Raw genomic sequence first — 19,285 nt, forward strand, 5'->3', positions numbered from 1 at the left:
ACTGTCCCTGGGCATCGCTCCTGCCCTCTCCCTCTGCTGCAGCTGCAGCCAAGCACAGGGTTTGGTCCACGATGCAAAAATTGGTGCTGGTTGCAGCACTGAGGCAGAGGTTTCCCGATGTGGGTCAGAGGATTCCTGCTGAGGGCTCCTCTTGTCACCTTAACCTGCCCCTCACAGAAATACACCACAAATCCGTGTCAGGAAGGATAAAGCCACTGAAGAACCCAAAATAGGGGCAATGCTTTGCGGAGCTGCTGGGTGGTGAGTGGTCAGTGTCCCACCCGTGTGAGGGGTTTGGGTGTGATCCCGGTGCTGTTAAAATTTGAGGCAAAACTTCCTTTGATTTTGGAGCAGGGAAAGCCCATGCTCTTGCTGTGTGTGCTCAGGGTGTGTAGTGTCACTGCAGGAGCCTTAAATCTGGATTTTCTCGGTGGCCATCCATTGATCTGTCACAGTTACTGTTGCCTTCTCTTCAGCATTATCTTTGTGCTTACAGGGGTGAAATGACAGCACAGAAACGAGCCCGCTTCCCGGGGAGGAGGGAGGTCTCTCCTGCAGGGCGGTGTGTTGGATCCCGGCAGGGGTGGGGAGCCCCCGCTCAGCCGCCTGCAAATGTCTCTGCAGGGACAGGGGACTTGCAGGGAGCCTCCTATATTTAGAAACACCCCGGGGGCTTTGCCGGGATCCATTGCTGCACTTAGGAGGATACCTGTGAGGGCCACTGCAGAGCGGGTGGGTGTGCCGGGGGTGGGCAGCGCAGGTACCTCCTGCAGCCTGTGCGGAAGGAGGGAGGGCAGCCGGGCGCTGGCAGGTGGCTGGAGCACGGGATGAAGCGGGTGAACCAGTGGCTGGATGCTTTATTCTCCTTTAGCTTGATTTCTAAGCAGCAGATTTCTCAGGGCTTACGCCAGCCGCTATCCATTCCTGCTCAGCAGTGCAATCTGGTGCTGGATTTCCCTGCGGCCCCTGGTGCAGCGCGGGGGATCCTCAGGGTTTGCCCGACACAGGTGGAGGCTTCCCTGCTTCCTTCCCTGTGCTGGAGACCTGGGCATCATCTGGGACCGGGCACAGGGAATGCCCCGGCCTGGGTCACTTAGGGACCTCTGTGTGCTTATGGTATTCCTGGATTTTTTGTAGAAAAGAAAAATAATTTTTAGGGAGGTTGTGCAATGTGTTAGTGCTGGTTGGTTTTTATTTTTTTAATTTGGTGTGGTTGGGCTTTTAGCAATACCTACTAACCCTGTGGTGGCTTCTGGGTGACAGCCAGTCCTGGGAGTTGTGTTACATTGAGACACCAGTCAGTAACTGGCACATCAGGGTGTCCTCAGCCCTCAGGTCATCACCGGGGTGTTAGAGCAGGACAGAAAAGGTTAGTGCTTTCCTGTGGAAACTCGAACTGCCAGGAGGTCAGACTGGGAGTTGGTCTCCAACATCCCCATTTTCACGTTTCCCAGCCATGGTCACCTCTCCCAGCTCTGGGTCCACTGGTGCTTTCACCACCTGCCCTCTCCTGCCTTGGGCAGAGCAGGATGAGACCCCAGGGGCGAGCGCTGGCTGGCAGCACTGGTGAGCAGGAGGTGGGTCAGGGACTGCTCTGCCTTTCCATGCTCACACACCACTGCTTGGAGGCTCCATTTTCCATTCCGGGAAAGCGGGGGCACAGCGGGTCCCACCCCCCCTGTGGAGCTGCCAGCTCCGTCTGCTGCGACACACAGGCCGGTGGGGAAGTGCTGAGGGGAAATCCTGAGTGGCATTTCTGTCTGTGGGGTGATGGGGAAACTCCTCTTTCACAGCTGAAAGATTCCCCCAGCCAGGCAGGGTTTGGTGTCTCACACCCACCCCCGTGTGCAGGTCCCTGCTCATCTCCCTGCTGTCTCGTCCCCAGGCTGCGTGGGCAGGGGGGAGGGAGCCATGCTGGCACTTCCCCCTCTATTTTAGGATTTTCAGGCTCATTAATTTTCTTTCTTCTTGGAGATTGTGCAAGCAGGTTGGGAAAAGTTTGGGGGCTGCATTTCCCGGGGCTCTTGTGCAGGATCCTGTCCATCAGTCTCCATCAGCAGTGGGACCATAGCTGTGGGAAGGCCTGGCTTGAGAACTGGGCTTTCCTAGTGCTGCACATTCATTCACTGAGCACACAGCTGACCCATCTCAGGCTGGGTTCTCAGTGGAGCACGGCTTTGGTGTCAGAAAGGAGCAAGGGTGCCAGGCAAAGCCCAGGTTGGGACACCCCAAAAGACATGAGCCTCTGGCTCAAGCCTGTTCTCCCAGAACAGCAACTTTGTTGGGTCAACATCTCATATTCCTGTTATTCAGGAAAACTGCTCTGCCCCAACAATGGACTGGGGCTCCTTTGGGGAATATTTCACCAGCTGGCAGTGGAGCACTGGAGGTGATGGAGAGACATGGGGTGCTCATGCCATGTTCATGCCCATCCGGAAGGGGGACATATCCCTCAGGCTACTCCCAATGGTGCATGTCGGGCAGAGGACACATTGTTTCTGTGTCCCTTGCCGCCTTTCCAAGGGGCTGTCAATCCTCCCTTTCATAATTCAGCCACAGCAGTTGCAAAATGGCCCAGGCTGCCTCTCTTGCTATTACGGGGAGGGATTTCCAAAGGTTTGCTAATAAAAGAGCAACAGTTTCTATATCTGGGAGATGGGGAAATCAATGAACAGACTGTTGCAAGTGATATAACGGTTTCTTGTGGCATCTCAGACAGTTCCCCACTATGATGGAGCTTTATGGCACGTTGTCTGTCAGCTTAATTGGCAATATCCACTCCCTGCCAGTGGGAGCCCGCAGGGCTGGGAGGGACCGATGTCCCGCAGTGGTGGGATGCTGCTGCCCAGTCCCAGTGCATCCCTCCTGCCTGGTGAGTTGGTTGTGCATCTCAGGGCATCCCAGGCTGATTCCAAGCAGCTGACCCAGCCCTGTGTCATGATGAAAACCACTGGGAAATCCCCCCTTGTTGCAATGTCCAGCAAATGGCAGCACAGCCGTGGTCTCTCCCAGCACTGCTGTCTCTGACTTGGACACTTAATGCAGCTCTACAGAGTGAGAAGAAAAGAGAAATGATCGTGGGAAGATCTCAGTGTCCTGCTTGGGCACTTGCATCCTCCAGAGCCTGTCCTGGCGGTCTCCCCATCTTTGCCTCTGTCCTTTTTCCTCTGTGGTGTCCCAAGAAGTGCAGTCGGTTTGACTTCAAAGTGGTTAGCAAATATTTTCCACTCCAGCGAGCTAATTAGTTAAATTACATTTCACATGCTAATTTATTCCTCTAATATTATTTTTTTTCCCCAGCATATTGAAATACAGGAGAAGATAAAAGCTTGGTTTGACCTCAGAGCCAGGCTCGGAGGAGCTGGTGATGGGAACAAACGATTAGTTCCCAGGTTTGCTGTGGCACAGGCTTATTCCCTGCTGCATTTGAGACCTCGTTCGGTTGAGCTTTAAGTGTCTTAGCTGACTGCAGCCCAGGTATCCTGGGTGAAACGTTTTCCTCTGGCACACAGAAGAACTTTCAGATCAGCAGTAATGAGCTACTAATTTCCAGCTTCATTGTTCCTGTTTGCAGCACCGGTATCACCTTGGAGTGCTGCGTAAATAACTAATTAATCCTTGCGGGAGTGGGTGGGAATGGTGTTACTTCCCGTGCACCAAGGAGTGAAGGGCTGTGCTTGTTGGATCCCGAGGGATCCAGCTGGCACTCGAGGGTCGTGTCCTGCAGCGGGGATGGTCCACAGCACTGTGAAGGGGCTGGAATGCACCTTCCTTGGGAAGCTTGGGAGGCTGAATCCTGGTGGCTGGGAGGGAGGTGCTTCCCACGCGCTGGGTCAGGGGGGCTCAGCTCCCCCCTGGGAGCTGCATGTGGGTCACAACTGCAGCGGTGCCCGTGGGCCACGGTGTGAGCTGGGGTCAAAGCCTCTTGTCCTGCTGCAGGACTGGGCTGGGGCAGAGCCACTCGCCATCTGCTGCAGCCCAGCTGGGAAGGCTTTAACTGGGAGTCAAGTGGCTCAAACTGGGAGTCAAGAGGGGCCAGGGAGTCGGTGCTGGTGTCAGTCCCAGGTTGAAGCCTGAGGTGAAATGACAGTGCTGCCAACGGGCCAGGCCGAGAATCAAACTCGGTCGTATCAAAGGCTGTTTCTTTTCCACTGCCTGTGTAGGGTAGATGTTATCAAGAGGGAGGAGCTAAAAATGAGCACTAGGACCGTTTCCTGACCACAGTTGCAGTCAAAAACAACAAGTCCCTCCATCCCTGCCCCTGGCCAAACTTTCCTTTCCCCTCCGGCGAATCGTCACTCAGTTTCTTTGGAGAAAACTATAAACTATGGGAAAAGAATTCCAGATAGAATTCTCATCTGCAAGGGCAGTAAGGGAATAATTGGGTGTGATGCCTGAACCATTTCACTGGCTGGAAAGGGATGTGGGAAAGGGTCACTGGTTGCTGCTGTGTTTGGGTCACTGGTACTAAAGCACTTGGAGCCTTCACTTCTTCATGTGCCTGTATTCATCTGAACAAACAAGTGAAACACAGCCAGGGGAGTGCCAGGCCAGTAATATCAGGGTTACTGCAAATAAGCAGTTAGCAGGACAGTGTTGATGCAGTCATGCAGACGAGGGTTGCCAAAGTGGAATGAAAGCCCAAACCTCTGGAGCCTTGGCCAGTGTCTGACGCAGCACCCTGGGGTACAGCCTGCCTTGGGGCTCATTCTGCCCGGGGGTTTGTCATCACAGCCTGAGCACTATCGCCTCTGAGACATCCTATTTGCAGATTTTGGGACGTGTGGTGTTCACCAGGCCTCTGTGCCTGGCCCATTCACAGCCAGCAGATCAGGCTTGGCCACGCCAGTGGATCTCTGGTGGCTGCCTCGCCTGTGCCACAGCTCCCTGTGATTTCCAACACTTTGCCAGTGCTCCACTGCCACAGGGGCTGGAATTGTCCGCCCAACTCTTCCTGCTGCCTTGATGGAGTTATTGCTAATTAAAGCAGTGCTAATTCTCTGTTTATTGCAAGTGCAGAAGGAGCCAATGTTTCCAGTAATTGTTCTATTGATCTACTTTGAATATCTTTTTATAAGTGGCCTGGCTGGAGCTGTGCTTGCTAGTGCTCACTGCAGAGAAGATGAGGTGAAGTACCCAGTGCCACATCCCTGACTGGTGTACAGCAAGGTAAAGCCACTGATTTTGGTGGCATTATAGCCTATCTATAGCTAAGACCATGAACTGATGTTCAAGGTGACCTCCTAGAGCATTTCCCTGTTTCTTTGCTCCTCCGTCCCATCCTTCAGCACCAACTTCCCTGTCTGAAGTTTGAGGGCAATGTGAGAATTTGCTCCTCTTGCAGCTTTTACTCTGTAGATGTGTATCTCCAGGAGGCAGAGCCTCTGCCTCTTGCACTTTCCCTTTCTCAAGTGAAATGGGATCTCCTCTCTGCGCGTTCAACTTTCTCACTTTCCATCCTGACGGTGCCACAGGGACCCTGGAACTCGGCAGAGCATTTCTCCTGGCTGTGGGCACTGCCGAGGCAGCTGCACAGTCAGTCCTGGTGCCCATGAGCTGCTGGCAGTAGTTGGCTCCATCCCCACACCCCGGGGCTGGGCACCCCAACACGTGGTGGTTTGGGCGCAGAGCAGCTGCCTCCTGACAGTTTGATTCAATAAGGACCCGTCAGTGCAATTTGCTCTCATCTGTCACTGTGCATCAGGGCCCAGGGCAGTGCCTGCAGGAGCAGCTGTTGCAGGAGTGTGCTGTGAGTGCTGCCAGTGCTGCCCGGTGCCCACGTGTGCTCAAATAAGGCAAATCCCAGTTACTGGCTGGTTTGGCAGAGCACAGGCCATCCAAGGTGGGGTGTTCAGTGCCTGCTTGGGGTCTTTGCCAGAGCACAGGGACAATTTGGCCCTGGCTCTCCTGCCCTCCCCAAGCAGAGGTGGTGAGTCAGTAGGTGTGGGTGTCTCCTGCCCGTGGCTCCATTCCTGCTCTGCACAGCCTCCCGTGCTGCATCCAGCAGTGGGGGGCTGGACCAGGGACAAGGCTGTTATCAATACAGCCACTTGATTTGGAGTATGCCAGCTGCAAACACAGGAGGGATGAAGGTTTTGCCCCATTTACAACCACAAATGTCACAACAGAGCACAGGTATAGCCCAGGGCATCTCCCATCCAGGGACTCCATCAGAGATGTCCCTATTTAATTACGCCACGTTCCAGCAGCCCAGAGCCCCGGGCTGTGCAGCAGCTGAGACAGCTGAGAGTGGCAACACAGAAGCAGAGGTGTGCCTTGACATGCAGTGAAAGCCTCGAGCTGGACCGTGCCTGCCCTCAGATGTGGCTGCCACCGCAGAGGTGGGTGGCACCACTTCTTGCTGACACAAGCTGTGCCCTTGTGGTCCATGGTGTTGCTGGAGCATCCTCCTGTCACACACAGTCGCTGCTCCTCGGCCAGCCCCGACGTGCCCCGGGGCTCTCGGCACCTCTCCAAAGCCAACACATGTCTCCAGCAGCTCCCCCGCCCCTCGCAGCACGCTGGTGTCCCGGTGCATCAGAGAGCAATTTGCTTTTGTTTAAGCACTGCCAAGCACAGATGGGCACCGCTGCTGCATTCAGGTAGGGCTGGATTTAGCTGTGGGAGCTTCAAATAGTGCTAAGGAGCATCCCTGACAGGAGCCCTGTCCTGCAGCAGCTCGGTTTGGGCACTGTGCTGGCTGTTACATGCTGCTTAGATGCAAATAGCATCTTTGGTTTCAGTGGGACGTGCGAGGTGGTAAAACAGCCTGAGTGACAGGGGACAGCCAGATGCAGCTCGGTGTTGGCTCTGTCTGAGGTGAACCTGGAGTGCTTTAGTTGCATTGTTGTGGTATCAACGTTGCTGGAAAGATTGGCTCCCCTGCCCCAAGGAGATGGCTCTCCCCAGCTCCTCCTGGCTGCTCTGTCCTTTGACAATGCTGTACTGCAGCAGGCTGGGGGGCCTGGGGGTTCAGTTTCAGGTTGGGCAGAACATATGATATTTGGGGTTTTGACTCCCAGCTCTTGGAGTCGTGTGTGTGGCATCAGGCACAGGGTCTGGAGAGGGCAGCATGTGCCCCAGAGCACACCCTGGTATTGTGATTGATCCACAGCTTTCAGGCATCACCTCCAGACAGATGCTGGTCATGAGCAGTGTCTCAGGTGCTTGTCTTCCTCTGTACCTCTATGGCAAGGAATTTCCTCTGTCATAACTGAAAATCCTGACTTTATGAATCCCAAGTTCTGTTCGCATCCAGAGGCTGATTTGTTGGTTTTCTTGGGTCATCTCTGTGCAGCCCCATGCAGGCATCTCCTCAGCCCCGTGTCCTCGCTCCTCTTCTGGCTTCTCTGGGCTCGTGCTGGGGCTGCAGCAGCACTTGGCACCAGGACATCAGGTCTTTGCTCCCTCTGGCAGCCCAGGAGTGGGGAATCCCCGATCCCATCCTGCTGACAGCTGCCACCTGCCTTTTTAATTTGGGCCCTGAGCTCCAGGGGACAGCCAGCAGGATCAGGCCCTTCACTCAGAGGTGTTGAGGAGCTGTTTGGGATGAGTTGTGTGACAATCTTGGTAGCGTCTGGCTGTGATGGTGGTGACAGGGAAACAAATGCAAGAGCAACACCCCAGTAACACTGGCGACCCGAGGTGAGGGGACTTGTTCTCCTGCCTGCCAGGAAAGCAGCACCCAAAAATCCCCCTTAATAACCCCCTTTCTGTTCATCCTTTTCTTCTCCCTTTAGGTTCCTCCGTGCATTGCTCTGAGAGTCTGGGGTTTTTCGTTCATCACAGTGCCCTCCCCAGCACTTCTACTTCCCATACTGGAAACTAAGCACAAGTTAGAAACTGCAACCAAGTGAGGAAGGAGGGGAAATGTGGTTTGTGGTGCCAGAGCCTGGGCTGACCGAGCAGAGCAGCTGGGAGGCACGTCTGGGGGCTCTGGGGAGATGTGCTGGGGGCAGCAGGAGGCAGGATGGGGCAGCTGTTGCAGCGATGTGGGGTCTGGCAGCATCGTGGTCATGGGTTGGGGAGCCCCTGGCCCGGGGTTCCCGCCTGGGCAGCCCTGGAACTGACTGGAGGCAGGAAATGGAGACTAATCCCTCCTCACCCTGCTGTGTGCAGAGCAAGAGGGAATGAAAAGCAGCTGAAAATCCCGGATTTCCCTTTCTATTTGGCGGGAGGGATGCGGGAAGCACAAGGGAGGAGGCAGACGAGCCAAGTGGCTGCAGCTCCACCTTTTCCCAGTGCTCAGGGCTCGATGCCTCTGCACTCACCGGGGCAAACTGGTCCTCCCAGCCCTCCCCAGTTATTTCGGGGTCAGTCTCCACGTGTCACAGACCTGTCTGCTGCTGACAGCCCAGCTGGTCGCAGCATGGCCCAAACTCCATCCGAGACCTACAACAGACCTCCCTTTCCAGGGGCCCTCGGGTGCCAACCGTGCCCCCTGCCCACCCTCTCACTGCCAGGCCGCTCAGGAGGGAGCTTTGCAAAAGGCAGGGGGTGAATCTCCACGGAGGCCAGGGTGAGGAGGGGGAAAGGGAAGTTCCCCAAGGGTTTGGCTGTTGCTAAAGGGTGACTCAGTGCGTGCCCTGGCTGGCGTGGCACCGGCGTGGCACCCACGTGCCACCGCGTTACGCGCCCGCGTGTAATGGAAACCCTGACACGGCTCCTCACCCGCCTGCTGTGAGTGGCAGTGGGTAATTAACCACTGGTACAGGCCTAATGTTCCCTGCTGAGATTAAAAAAATGATGCAGGGGATGGATTGATCAGCCCGTGGGAGAAGCTCCTCGGGGGCAGGATGGGGCCTCACTGCTGCAGAAGTTCTGACTGAAGCGGGATGAGACCCTCGGGGAGCAGCTCGTTTCACTGGCTGTCTGCTCCCTGACCCTCCTGCAAAAGCTCAGGTCGTGTTTCCTCGCTGTTTTCCCTGCAATTAGGGGAGCCAGAAAATGCTTAAAATCTAATTTCCTACCAAACTAAGGCTAATGCTGCCACGGTGTCTGTCTGCCTGTGTCCTCTCTCCCCAGATGACTCCTGAACCCGCTGGCCTGCTTCACGCATTTGGCTGAGGGCTCGCAGATAATTAAGTCTGGGCAAGTATGATGAAATGAGATGGTTGAGAGGAGGAAAAGAATCTTGTAAATGCCCCAAAACATCTGTACCATGAGTTCATGTATTATTAGACACGAGAAAACCCACGTGGGAGATGCCTCTTACAAACACTTAACCACAAAAACATTTTCATTCTCAGTTCGTACATTTTTAGGCACCGAAAACGGTCTCGAGACACAAAACCATAGGAAGCGACACGAGTAGTTCCAGTGCTCATGGGATGACCTTTTTGTTTTAATGAAAACTGAAATCCTTCGGCACTCAACGTGATTCCCAGAGCCAAAGACTTGAAGGAAAAACAACATAAATCATGGGCTCGAAGGTAACAAGTTGGGAGGGTCGGCGGTGCTGTGGCTGGACTCAGTGTCACGGTGTGACTCAGTGGCACTCGACAAGGTTGTTGATATTCGTGCCACTGTAACCGAGGGATAAACCTGGCCCTCAGCCACCAGCATACAGTATTGTTTGGAAGAACACTGCTCCTCCTTGCCAAAAACCCACAACAAAAAGATTTCTGCTGGCCACGAAGAGAGGCCCTGGAATAACTTCCCCCACTAAAACAATGCGGAGCGGAAACCTTTTAAAGTGGTAATTACCAAAGGGAAAATAATTTTTTTTTTAAACATCCTTTGTCTGAGGGTCTAACAATACCTGGGAATACTAAAAGACTTTTCCAATTCTTAATTGACTTTTCAGCCATGTCACTGTTTGTTTCATCTCTGCAATACTCGGCTCAGGGCTGGGCAATGAAACTTTCCCTTTCCAGCTCCTGCCAGCCTCTTTTCCTGACTCTCACGTGGCCAACACCAGTAAGTGTGTGCTCAGGCTGTTAAAGCAGAATGTTTTCATGTCCACTCACTGCATCCCAGCCCAGACCCAGAGGTGAATTTGGCCCAAAGGACTTGGCAGGGGCTGTGTGGTGTCAGCACCAGGGTGTACTGGTCCAGCTGCTGGATGTCTCTCCTCCGGAGCTCCTCCTGCAGCTCCTCTCCCTCATCCCTGCGGCTGCTCCGGGCCCTCTGGCTCCTCTCCTGGCTGCTCACTTTCAATCACATCAGCTCTTCCCTCCGCTGGAGCCTGGCTCCAAGGTTTCACTCCTCACTTCAGATCAAGTCAGCTTTCCTGCAGCTTCGCCGGCGGCTTTCCGACGCGTCTGGGTTTTGATTTATGCTTTCCCTGATGTTTGTGCGGTCAAAGGAGATACAGGACCATTGTTGGAACAACCTTTTCATATCCCCTCTTAAGGGGCTTTGTTCCTGTTTAACTGGGTTTCTTAGTTTAAGTAATCTCAGTTATTTATTTGTGTTATTAATGTTATGTGTGGAGGACACCTTGCTGTTGCTTCGCTTATTTCCAGGATCTGGCATTTAAATCTGTTCCACCATATTCCTATACTGGGATAACTCTTTGTAGTATGTGTAAATTTGTTCTCCTACCTGTAGCTGTTCAGATCAGCTCAGCACTGCAGCCCAGGGCCTTGCAGCCTGTTTGGCTCCATGTTTAAGCTGGCCTTTGGACATAATTTAATCTCGTGCAATGCATCAACTCCATATGCTTCTTCCCTATGCTTGTGCTGAGGCATCACTTTTCTTCTGGACTTCTTAGCAGCTCTGTGGTACCATTCCCTCCCTTACCTGCGTCCAGACATGTAATTCCAGCAGCAGGGGAATGAATGGTGCTGATCAGGTTCAGGGAGCTGAGTCTGAGTGTGCTGGGGTGGTGACAGAGACACCAATCTCCATCCCTGTCCCCAAGGAGAACAAGCAGTGTGGGGTCAGAGCACGTCCCCAGGGATAACAGATGTGCTCAGTGATGCCCTGTATGTGCTGGCAGGAGCTGTCACCCAGGTAGAGAGCAGGGGGAAGCCTCCCCTCACCTTCTCCAGCCCAGGAAAGGAGCCAGCGGGGTGACAGCTGGAATAAAAGCTGACTTCCCACTCCCCTGCTGGAGCATGGGACCTACAGGCTGGTCCAAGTTCCCTGTCTGTCTGGCACAGGTGAGGTGGGTGTACCTGTCACCTCCCTGCAGTAGCACAGCTCACCTGTGCCAGCCAGGGAAGGCACAGGTGAGAGCAGGGCTGGAACACGGGCTGGGGTGGGAGCTGGTGAGCAGGAACAGGAGCTCTGCCGAGCAAGGGTTCTTTCCTCTCCACTGGGATTTCTCTGTGGATCAGTTGCCAGAGCCTCTTGTTTCTGCGATTCTCCTTTTACACGATTCAGCTGAACGTGTCATTTTGGCTGGTTGTCATCAGTGGAAAAATGCACTGCCTGCCCTTGGGTGGGTTTTTGAAAGGCGAGCAGAGCCAGAGCTTCGCTGTGTTCCTTATCCACCCAGGTGGTAGATGTGTGTTTCCAATATCTAATGAAATCTCACTATGTAATTTAACTTTTGTGGCAGATGACAAAGGCTGGTTTGATTTCAGAAATGAGTTTCCCTTACCTTCCGGGGCTACACCCATTCCCATCTTTCCTTGCAAATTTTTGTGGCTTTGTAACCTTTCTCCTCTTTTCTACCGGTGATTTTTCTTTCCCTGACTGTTATGCAGAGGGCCCAAGCAAGCAGGGATGGAAATTACAATAACAGAGCACCTGGAAGGCTTGAACTCGTCACACACTGATTGCTAAGCAACACAGAAAAATGTTTTTCCTGTTTTTCTTTTGGTTACAAGCACCTTAGGTGGTATTTGTTAAAAGAGCTGACTGAAACATTCTGGCAGAAAGGTGATAGGGAGATAAAAGCTGCCTTTAAAGACCAACAGCTCAAGAAATAATAGTCTTTACCAGGGGAGCTCTGGTGTGTCTGCAGCGTGTCAGGCTTCAGCAGCTTAATGCCTGCTGAACTCTGCACTCCAGGGAGTGTCACAGCCGGCGTGGAGGAGCACGTGGAAAGGGAAGAGTGTGACCCAGAGCTGCAGCTGCAGCTTCCTCTAAACGTGGGGATGGTCTGCAACAAAACTCACTGGGTGTCTTGTGATCCTCTCGAAACAACGAGCTCAGGGTGAGCTTTGGTCCTTGCTTCCCTGCCTCCCTCTGCCAAAACACTGTAAGCACCACTGTCTCGGTGCTTTTCACAGCGTGGACCCTGTTGTCTTTGGCTTTCTGGGCATATTTAATGTTAGTAGTTATATCTTGCCTTTTATTTTTCTGAGTACTTTCGTTTCACTGTAAATGCTGTGCCGTGCCTTGCTGTGAAGGAATCTAGGTGCCTGCTCAAAGTGTGCTGTGGTCACTTCCTGAGAAAGTGGCTTGGTCCCTACCCATGTTGGCCTTGTTCTGATGAGCTTTTAGAGGTCAGAAAGCCTGAAAACCAGAGGTTTGTGTTGTCACTTGCTGCTCTAACGGAACACCCACAAATATTTAACAAGTTGTCTGGAGAAGAGAAGGCTCCAGGGAGACCTTGGAGTCCCCTCCAGTGCCTAAAGTGGCTCCAAGAGAGCTGGAGAGGGACTTTGGACAAGGGTCGTGAGCGACAGGACAAGGGGGAATGGCTTTAAAGTGAAGGAGGGTAGATTTGGATTAGATATTAGGAAGAAATTCTTTGCTCTGAGGGTGGTGAGGGACTGGCACAGGTTGTCCAGAGAAGCTGTGCCTGCCCCATCCCTGGAAGTGTTCAAGGGCAGCTCGGATGGAGCTTGGAGCAACCTGGGATAGTGGAAGGTGTCCCTGCCCATGGCAGGGGGTGGAACGACATGGGCTTTATGGTCCCTTCCAACCCAAACCAGTCTGTGATTCTACGATTCTACTACAGCCAAATAGATGGTGCAGGGAGTAGGATGGAGGAGAAATATTCCTGCAAGCTCTTGAGTCTCCAAGGCTCGTGGAATAATTGCATTGCCATCGCTGAGCTTCGGGAGCCGGCAGCCTCTGCAGGAGATGCCGTAGCCCAGCTGTGCACAGGGGCTGCAGGAAATGAAACACAGAATAGCTGGATGGAGAGTTTTAGATCCTAATTGCCCAGGGATTTGGTGTGCTTCCTCTGCTAGGAACTGACAGTAATTAGGGGCTTGCCTTGCCGTGTTGGATGTTTGGCACGGAGGAGAGAGCTGTGCTCCTGAATTAACCCGGTGCCAAATCAGTAGCTGCCCATGGGGGGCTGTGGGGAGGAGGGGGTGCTGCAGCTGGGGAACAGGTGCCCCTGGCAGAAGGGGCACAAAGTGCAGGAGAGCCTGAGCCAGCCTTCCTCCCTTGCCAGCACAAAGAGTTCATAGTGCCTAATCCACTGGGAAACGGCCCCGAGAAACGCCCAAAACCTGGAGGCAGAGCGAGTGATCCGACTGGATCTGAAATACTCAGCAGAGAACTTCCTAAAATCCACTGGCAAGTGGTGGGTGGCTCACCCCTACAATCTGGTTAAATTGGGGCACTGATCATGTTTGCAAGCAAGAACTGGGTCTGGGAGGGCCTGAGGGCTGGCTGTGATCTGTTGGTCCCCAAATTTTGGGAGCAGTTGCTGTAATCTGACATCTATATACAGATTGTGTGAACAGAGCAGTGACATTGTTTTCCTTTCTCTCCCAAGCTTGGAGGTTTTTCCTTTGTCCTGAAGTGGAAGAGATAGTACTAGTTTATTTTTATACTGTTATTGTTGCTTATACAATAACCTTACAGTTGAGCCCGGGCAGTGGAAGATGGAAGTCTTCCAAATTAAAATCGGGATGTCCAAAAAATTTTGATCCAGGGCTTAATGCCTAACCTTGAGTTAATAATTCTTTTCCATCGGTAGCACTTTTCCTCTGAAGTGCCTTAAAAACATCAGCACGAAGGGCTTCCCCAGCCCCACAATAGAAGGAAGTGCTCTCGGCTCCATTTTGGAGCCTGACACAGACGCGCCTCGGGAGTCGGTGCCAGAGCTTGGGACAGAGGCCGGATAATGTTGCAACTCCCACATAAACCAGCCCAGTTCCTGTCAGAGGCCGCTGGTTTGGGTCCTGGTTCCCTTGCTGCTCCAGCAGGGAAAGCTGGAGGTGTGTGATGCTCCAGAGGGGCTCAGCTGGAGGTGATGGGGCTGATTCCTGCCTCCTCTGGTCAGGGCTGAGATCAGCTGTTCTCGCTTCTTGGCGTCTCCTGCTGCAGCTTCACTGAGACTCAAAGAAAATATGGCTTTTTTGAGGTGGTGCCAGCACGTGCCCTGGGGGTGTGGCAGGAGCACTGGGGTGTTTTCAGGCAGCTGGATGCCACCAACCCCCATGGAAGTGTTTCTGAGGGATGCTCGGGGAGGGGGGGGGGGGCAGCCTTGCTCGCTCAGCCCGTGGCTTGGTGGGAAAAAAACCCCTGCAGCAAATATTGAGCACAAGAACTGGGTCACTGTGAGTTTTGCCCTGTAGGAAATATGCTGGAAAGCCCAGCTCAGCAGCAGAACAGTGAGATGAAAGTGAAGAAAGGCAGGAGCTCGGAGGGCTGGAGGATGGAGATGAGGGGGATGCTCAAAGACCCACATGTATGAGCCTGTATGTGCTCAGAGTCCAGTTATTAACTGAACATATAAAGTCTGAATCTGCAGGTCCTGACCCCATCAGATTCACCTAAATTGATTCCTAAACCAGAAAACTGGCTTAGAGTTTGCAAAAGCCTGCCTGCATTTACCCACTCCGTGTTATTGACCAAGAGGGAAAGCCTGGAGACTGTGGCAGAGGAGCAGAGATGGGTGATCTGTAGGTGCTCCGGTGCTGGCTGTGTGGGTTTGTATTTATTCAGCCAAGTGCTGATTTTGGAGTGGTGGAAAGACACAAAGTGCCGGGTTTCCCACAGCACCCAGTTCCTGGGCCCGCCAGGGTCGATGGGACATTTACTGCTGACATCAGTGCAGAAAAATCAGTGTCTTGTGAAAAGTTTTTTTGCTCAGTTTGCCAAATGTAAATTGATAGTATATTTTTTTAATGAGTCACCCAAGTGTGGATCATTTTCTTAAATCCCTGAAGTCACGTGCATATAAATTAATTGCGTTTTGCAATGATTTCCAGACCTTCAGGGGGTGCAGGGGAGAAACCTGAGGGTGTGATCCTGCCTGTTGCCTTTCAGCTGTGTGCTTAGAGGCAAATTAGAAGCTCTGAAAAGTTATTTGTTTTGAATCTCATGATTTTCAAGAACCTTGCCCCTGACGGCTGAGTGTTTGGGGTTAGTTACGCTGAGAAAACATCCTGAACTTGGGCTCCTGACCCCGCTTTGAGTGTTTTGCTTTTCAGACCCAGAAGGTTCCCAGGAGAGGAGAAAGGAAACTGACTGGCTATTTTTAAACCCTTGCAGTTGCCTTCCTGCCTTATATTATTTATTATCCATTATCAGAAGTGTTTTTCCCCTGAAACCATCGTTAGTGGTCAACCAAGGGACCGGTGAAAATTGCCCATCAAACAGAGCTGCATCTTTCTGTAGAGGTCACACGAAGCTGGAGGGTTTTGCCAAAGTGAAAATGAGTGGTGCTGTTGTTTGTGATGTGCACTCGAGCAGTGCCTGGCGATTCCAGTGATGGGCCATGATTACACTGCCCTAGGGCTCAAACACCAAAGCAGAATCTCCCTCCCAAATACTTTATAGGCCAGAGAGGCAACACTGATGCCTGCTGGAGAACTGGGCACTGCCTCCAGTTTTGGCATGTCCTGAGCCAAGTGATGCACACCACTGATGAGTTTGGTAGCACATCTGGCAGCATCACGTGGTTCCTGCATGGTGTGTCAGTGGGTCTGAGGACACCTCTGCACGGAGCATCATCACATCCTTCTGCAGCAGAGAAAGCTCCAGTGACCTGGGTGGGGATCAGGGCTGGATCTCTGCTGTGTTAAAACCTGTGTCACCCCCCAAAGAGCATCCCAGAGGTGCTGGGCTGCCATGGGCACTGCAAGGCTCTGCTGTTGGGCTGGCTCCCCTTTCCCAGGCTGTCCAGGAAGTCCCCTTTGACCCTCTTTGGCTCCAGATAAGCAGGACAATAGCCCGTGTTGTCCTGGCTCATCTTCCTGCCTGGTAAACTTTCCAGTTTGAAGCCTGTCACATCCCTGGCAGCTTTGTTAATCCTTTCCTGCCTGGGCAGGAGCTGCGGGTGCCCTGGGAAGAGCTGGACGTGTGAGCCTTGGCTCCATGTTCTCATTGGAAATAAAGCCACAGGGCTGGAAGGCCCTGGGAGGCTGATGTTATTTCAGCTGTGGAGGGAGCTGAGGCATAAAAGTCCGGGTTTTGGCGGTGTCAGCAGCGACTGCCCGGACCCTGTGATGCAGTTTCTCGGCAGCGTGTGAGGAGGGAAGGGGAAGAGCAGGGGAGGGCAGGAGCACGCTGTGCTCAGCGCAGGGGGATGATGAATGACAAACAGTTTTCCCCGTTTCTCTTTGCGTCTGAAAACAAAATTATGTTGCAGGGGTTCAGCATCATCTCGGAGGCTCGGGGGTTCTCTAAAGTGGGATCTGCAGCCCTGCTGTCCCCCAGGCCTGTTTTGCTTTCCCTGAGTCCCTGCTGGGCTGAGCTCAGGTGCCTTGGTGCTTGGGGGGGCCTGGCACGGGGAAGGGGTCAGACCCTGCTCCTGGCACCGACTCGCTGCGGGGCCTCGGTCACATCCCTTCATCTCCCGGGGGACACTGCCTGCCCGTCCTGTCACCCCATAAAGCCCAGCTGTGGCCAGCGAGGGGCTGGGCAGCGCTCTGAGCGCTGCTGGCGGGGGCTGAGCTCATGGGCTGAGATAAAACTTGTCTGTTCGGATGAAAACACGTGCTCTTAAATATTCATGCGCTTGCATCTAGTACTTTTTTTCTTTGGGTGGTGGCGCGTGAACCCCAGGTGCTTTACGATCCTCCTCCAGGGCCGCTGTCACCTGTGTGACTTCGCTCCCTCCCACCCCCGTTAACACCCCGGTGTTTCCTCCGGCCAGCACCGCCCACGCATCCCCCCCGAGCATCAGCCCCGCTCCCGCATCCCCCCGAGCATCAGCCCCGCTCCCGCCGCCCCTTTTTGTGGCCTCGGGGGTTTTCACGCCTCCCGTTTCCCCGTCCCCCCTCCCCGCGGGGGCCGAGCCGAGCCGGGCCGGCCCCCGGGGCGGGCGGAGGCTGCGGGAGGAAATCCAGTGCCTGGTTTACAGCCTCGCCGGCCCCGCCGTGACATCAGCCCGCTGGCTCGGCGCGGGGGCGGCTGCGGGCTCCCGGCGCCTGCCCCGCTGCTGCGGGAGCTCCCGCACGGCACCGCACCGCACCGCCGCGGTTCTCCCCGCCCGCCGCCTCCAGACACCCCCCGGCTGCCCCGGGCACATCCCCCCAGCTCCCCGCTGCGGCTCCCCGGGCAGCCCGGGGGTCTGGCGGGGCCGGCGGCGGGGCGCGGGGCCGGGGATGCGGTGGAGCTGCCCATGGTGAGCCGCCGCCGCGCCCCGCAGCACCATGTCCCCGCCGGCCCCGAGAGGATGTTCGAGGGCTGCCGGCGGGCGCGGAGCCTCTGGGGCGGCGTCAGGCTGGAGGTGGCCGGCGAGAGCAGCCCCGTGGTGCTGCACAGCTTCACGCAGCTCGACCCCGACCTGCCCCCGCTGGAGGTGAGTGCGGGATGCGGGTGGAGATGGGGCGTCGCTGCTGCCGGGAGTTTGCGAGGGGGGGAGGAAGAGGGCTCAGCCCGCGGCGAAGCGGGCCCTGGTGCACTCCCCTCTTTAGTTTGGGGTTCTCTGCCTTACTGGCAGAGCTGGCCTGGAGTTTGGTGAGGGAATTCGTTGTAGGCAGCCTGTTACACGTAGGATGTTTCACAGAATTCTGTTTTGTAGAATCACGGAGTGGTTTGGGTTGGGAGGGACCTTAAAGGCTCATCTCGTTTCAACCCCCTGCCATGGGCAGAGAAACCTTCCACTAGACTAGGTTGCTCTGAGCCCCATCCAACCTGGCCTTGGACACTTCCAGGGATAGGGCAGCCACAGCTTCTCTGGAAACATGGGAAAGGGCCCCACCACCCTTACAGGGAAGAATTTTTTCCTAATATCTAATCTAAATCTACCCTCCTTCATCTTAAAGCTATTTTCCCTGTCCTATCATTGCATGTCCTTTCTAAACTCCCTCTCCAGACTTCTTGTAGGCCCCTTTAGCTACTTTTGGGTGTTTCATTTTACTAAATAAAGGGATGCTCCTGCTTAGCTTTTTTTGTGGTGAGTCCGTGTGCCCTAGACTGGCAGGCAGCTGCCGGGCTCTGCTGGGAGAAACCAGACACTCTCCCTCCAGCCACCCAGGGAAAGGGGCAGATGGTTAAAACTGGGGGCTTTTAATATTTTATTTGAGACTTTGGCGGCAGGAGGCTGCTCAGATCTGAGCTGCTTGTAAAAGCCTTCAGGCTTGTCCAAACCACAAAAGTGTCCTCTGGGAAGGTTACGGGCACTGGGAGGACTTTCCTGGAGGATGTAGAATATTTGTGCTTGTTTGAATTCGACCTCGGGTTGTTCAAAGTCAGAATGGTCCCTGTGAGGCCCAGGTGGTTTATTGATGGCAGTTCTATGCAAAGGCACCCAAAATAATCTGAGTCAGAGCTGGGCCTTTTATCTTAGTAATGGATGATCGTCATCGGTGTGATGGGAGTGTCACTGATGGGGAGCAAACGGTGTGTCAGGAGAGGCTCAGCTGGAGGAAGGTTTTGGCATCCAGAATTCCCAGCCCTGTATGCTGGTGGTGCAGGGGTTAATATCAGCAAGGGTCAGCAAGTCTGGCTTTGCTGGGATTTAGAGCCAGCTGCAGATGTGCTGCTCTAGATGCTTCCCACTGGAATGGGGGTAGTGGAGGGGGGGAATCACCACTAAAGCCTCTTTAGTTACTGTGCAGATATCTGCCAAGGGCAGCCAGTGTTTTGAGGGGCAATGGCTCCTTCTCCCAGTGCCAAACAATCTACCCCATAACCTGTGATGGGAAGTCTTGGTCAGCCACGGACAGGAAGGGATGACCTCAGGCTCGCTGTATCGGTTCACCTCTGGCCTGGTGGCAGCGGCTCATCAGCTCTGCCGAGAGTTCAGGAAAGCTCCATCCAGCTTATTTTTCCCCCCTCTCCCCTCCCTGCTGCTCTCTCCTGGGGGTGGGCGTACTGACATCGTTTGGAGAACATCATCTGGTTCGTGTTATGCCTGGCAGGAAGTCCAGCCTCGCCGGCCCGCGGCGCTCCGGGAGGTTGAGGGGCCGCGCTTTTGGCAGGGAGAGCAAGAGGAGGGGGGAGGAAAAGAGGGGGTGATGCAGCGTGTGCTGCTCCT

General features: G+C 54.2%; 1 protein-coding gene across 8 annotated transcripts in view; it reads left to right on the top strand.

The window, feature by feature from the left end:
• The window catches only part of RALGDS (ral guanine nucleotide dissociation stimulator), a 58,608-nt gene that overhangs the window by 15,909 nt on the left and 23,414 nt on the right, over positions 1-19,285 (top strand). For 2 of the 8 annotated variants that reach the window (XM_064676793.1, XM_064676798.1), the window contains exon 1: positions 17,302-17,605. The exons of 4 other annotated variants lie outside the window; for them this stretch is intronic. In XM_064676793.1, the coding sequence (XP_064532863.1) occupies positions 17,426-17,605 (180 nt within the window). In that variant the 5' untranslated portion in view covers positions 17,302-17,425. Of the gene's footprint in view, positions 1-9,404; positions 9,432-17,234; positions 17,606-19,285 lie in introns of those variants that run through there. 2 more of the 8 variants (XM_064676796.1, XM_064676797.1) reach the window with 2 other exon arrangements.

Source organism: Pseudopipra pipra, chromosome 20 (genome assembly GCF_036250125.1).
Source record: "Pseudopipra pipra isolate bDixPip1 chromosome 20, bDixPip1.hap1, whole genome shotgun sequence".
In the NCBI taxonomy this organism is placed as follows: Eukaryota; Metazoa; Chordata; class Aves; order Passeriformes; family Pipridae; genus Pseudopipra; species Pseudopipra pipra.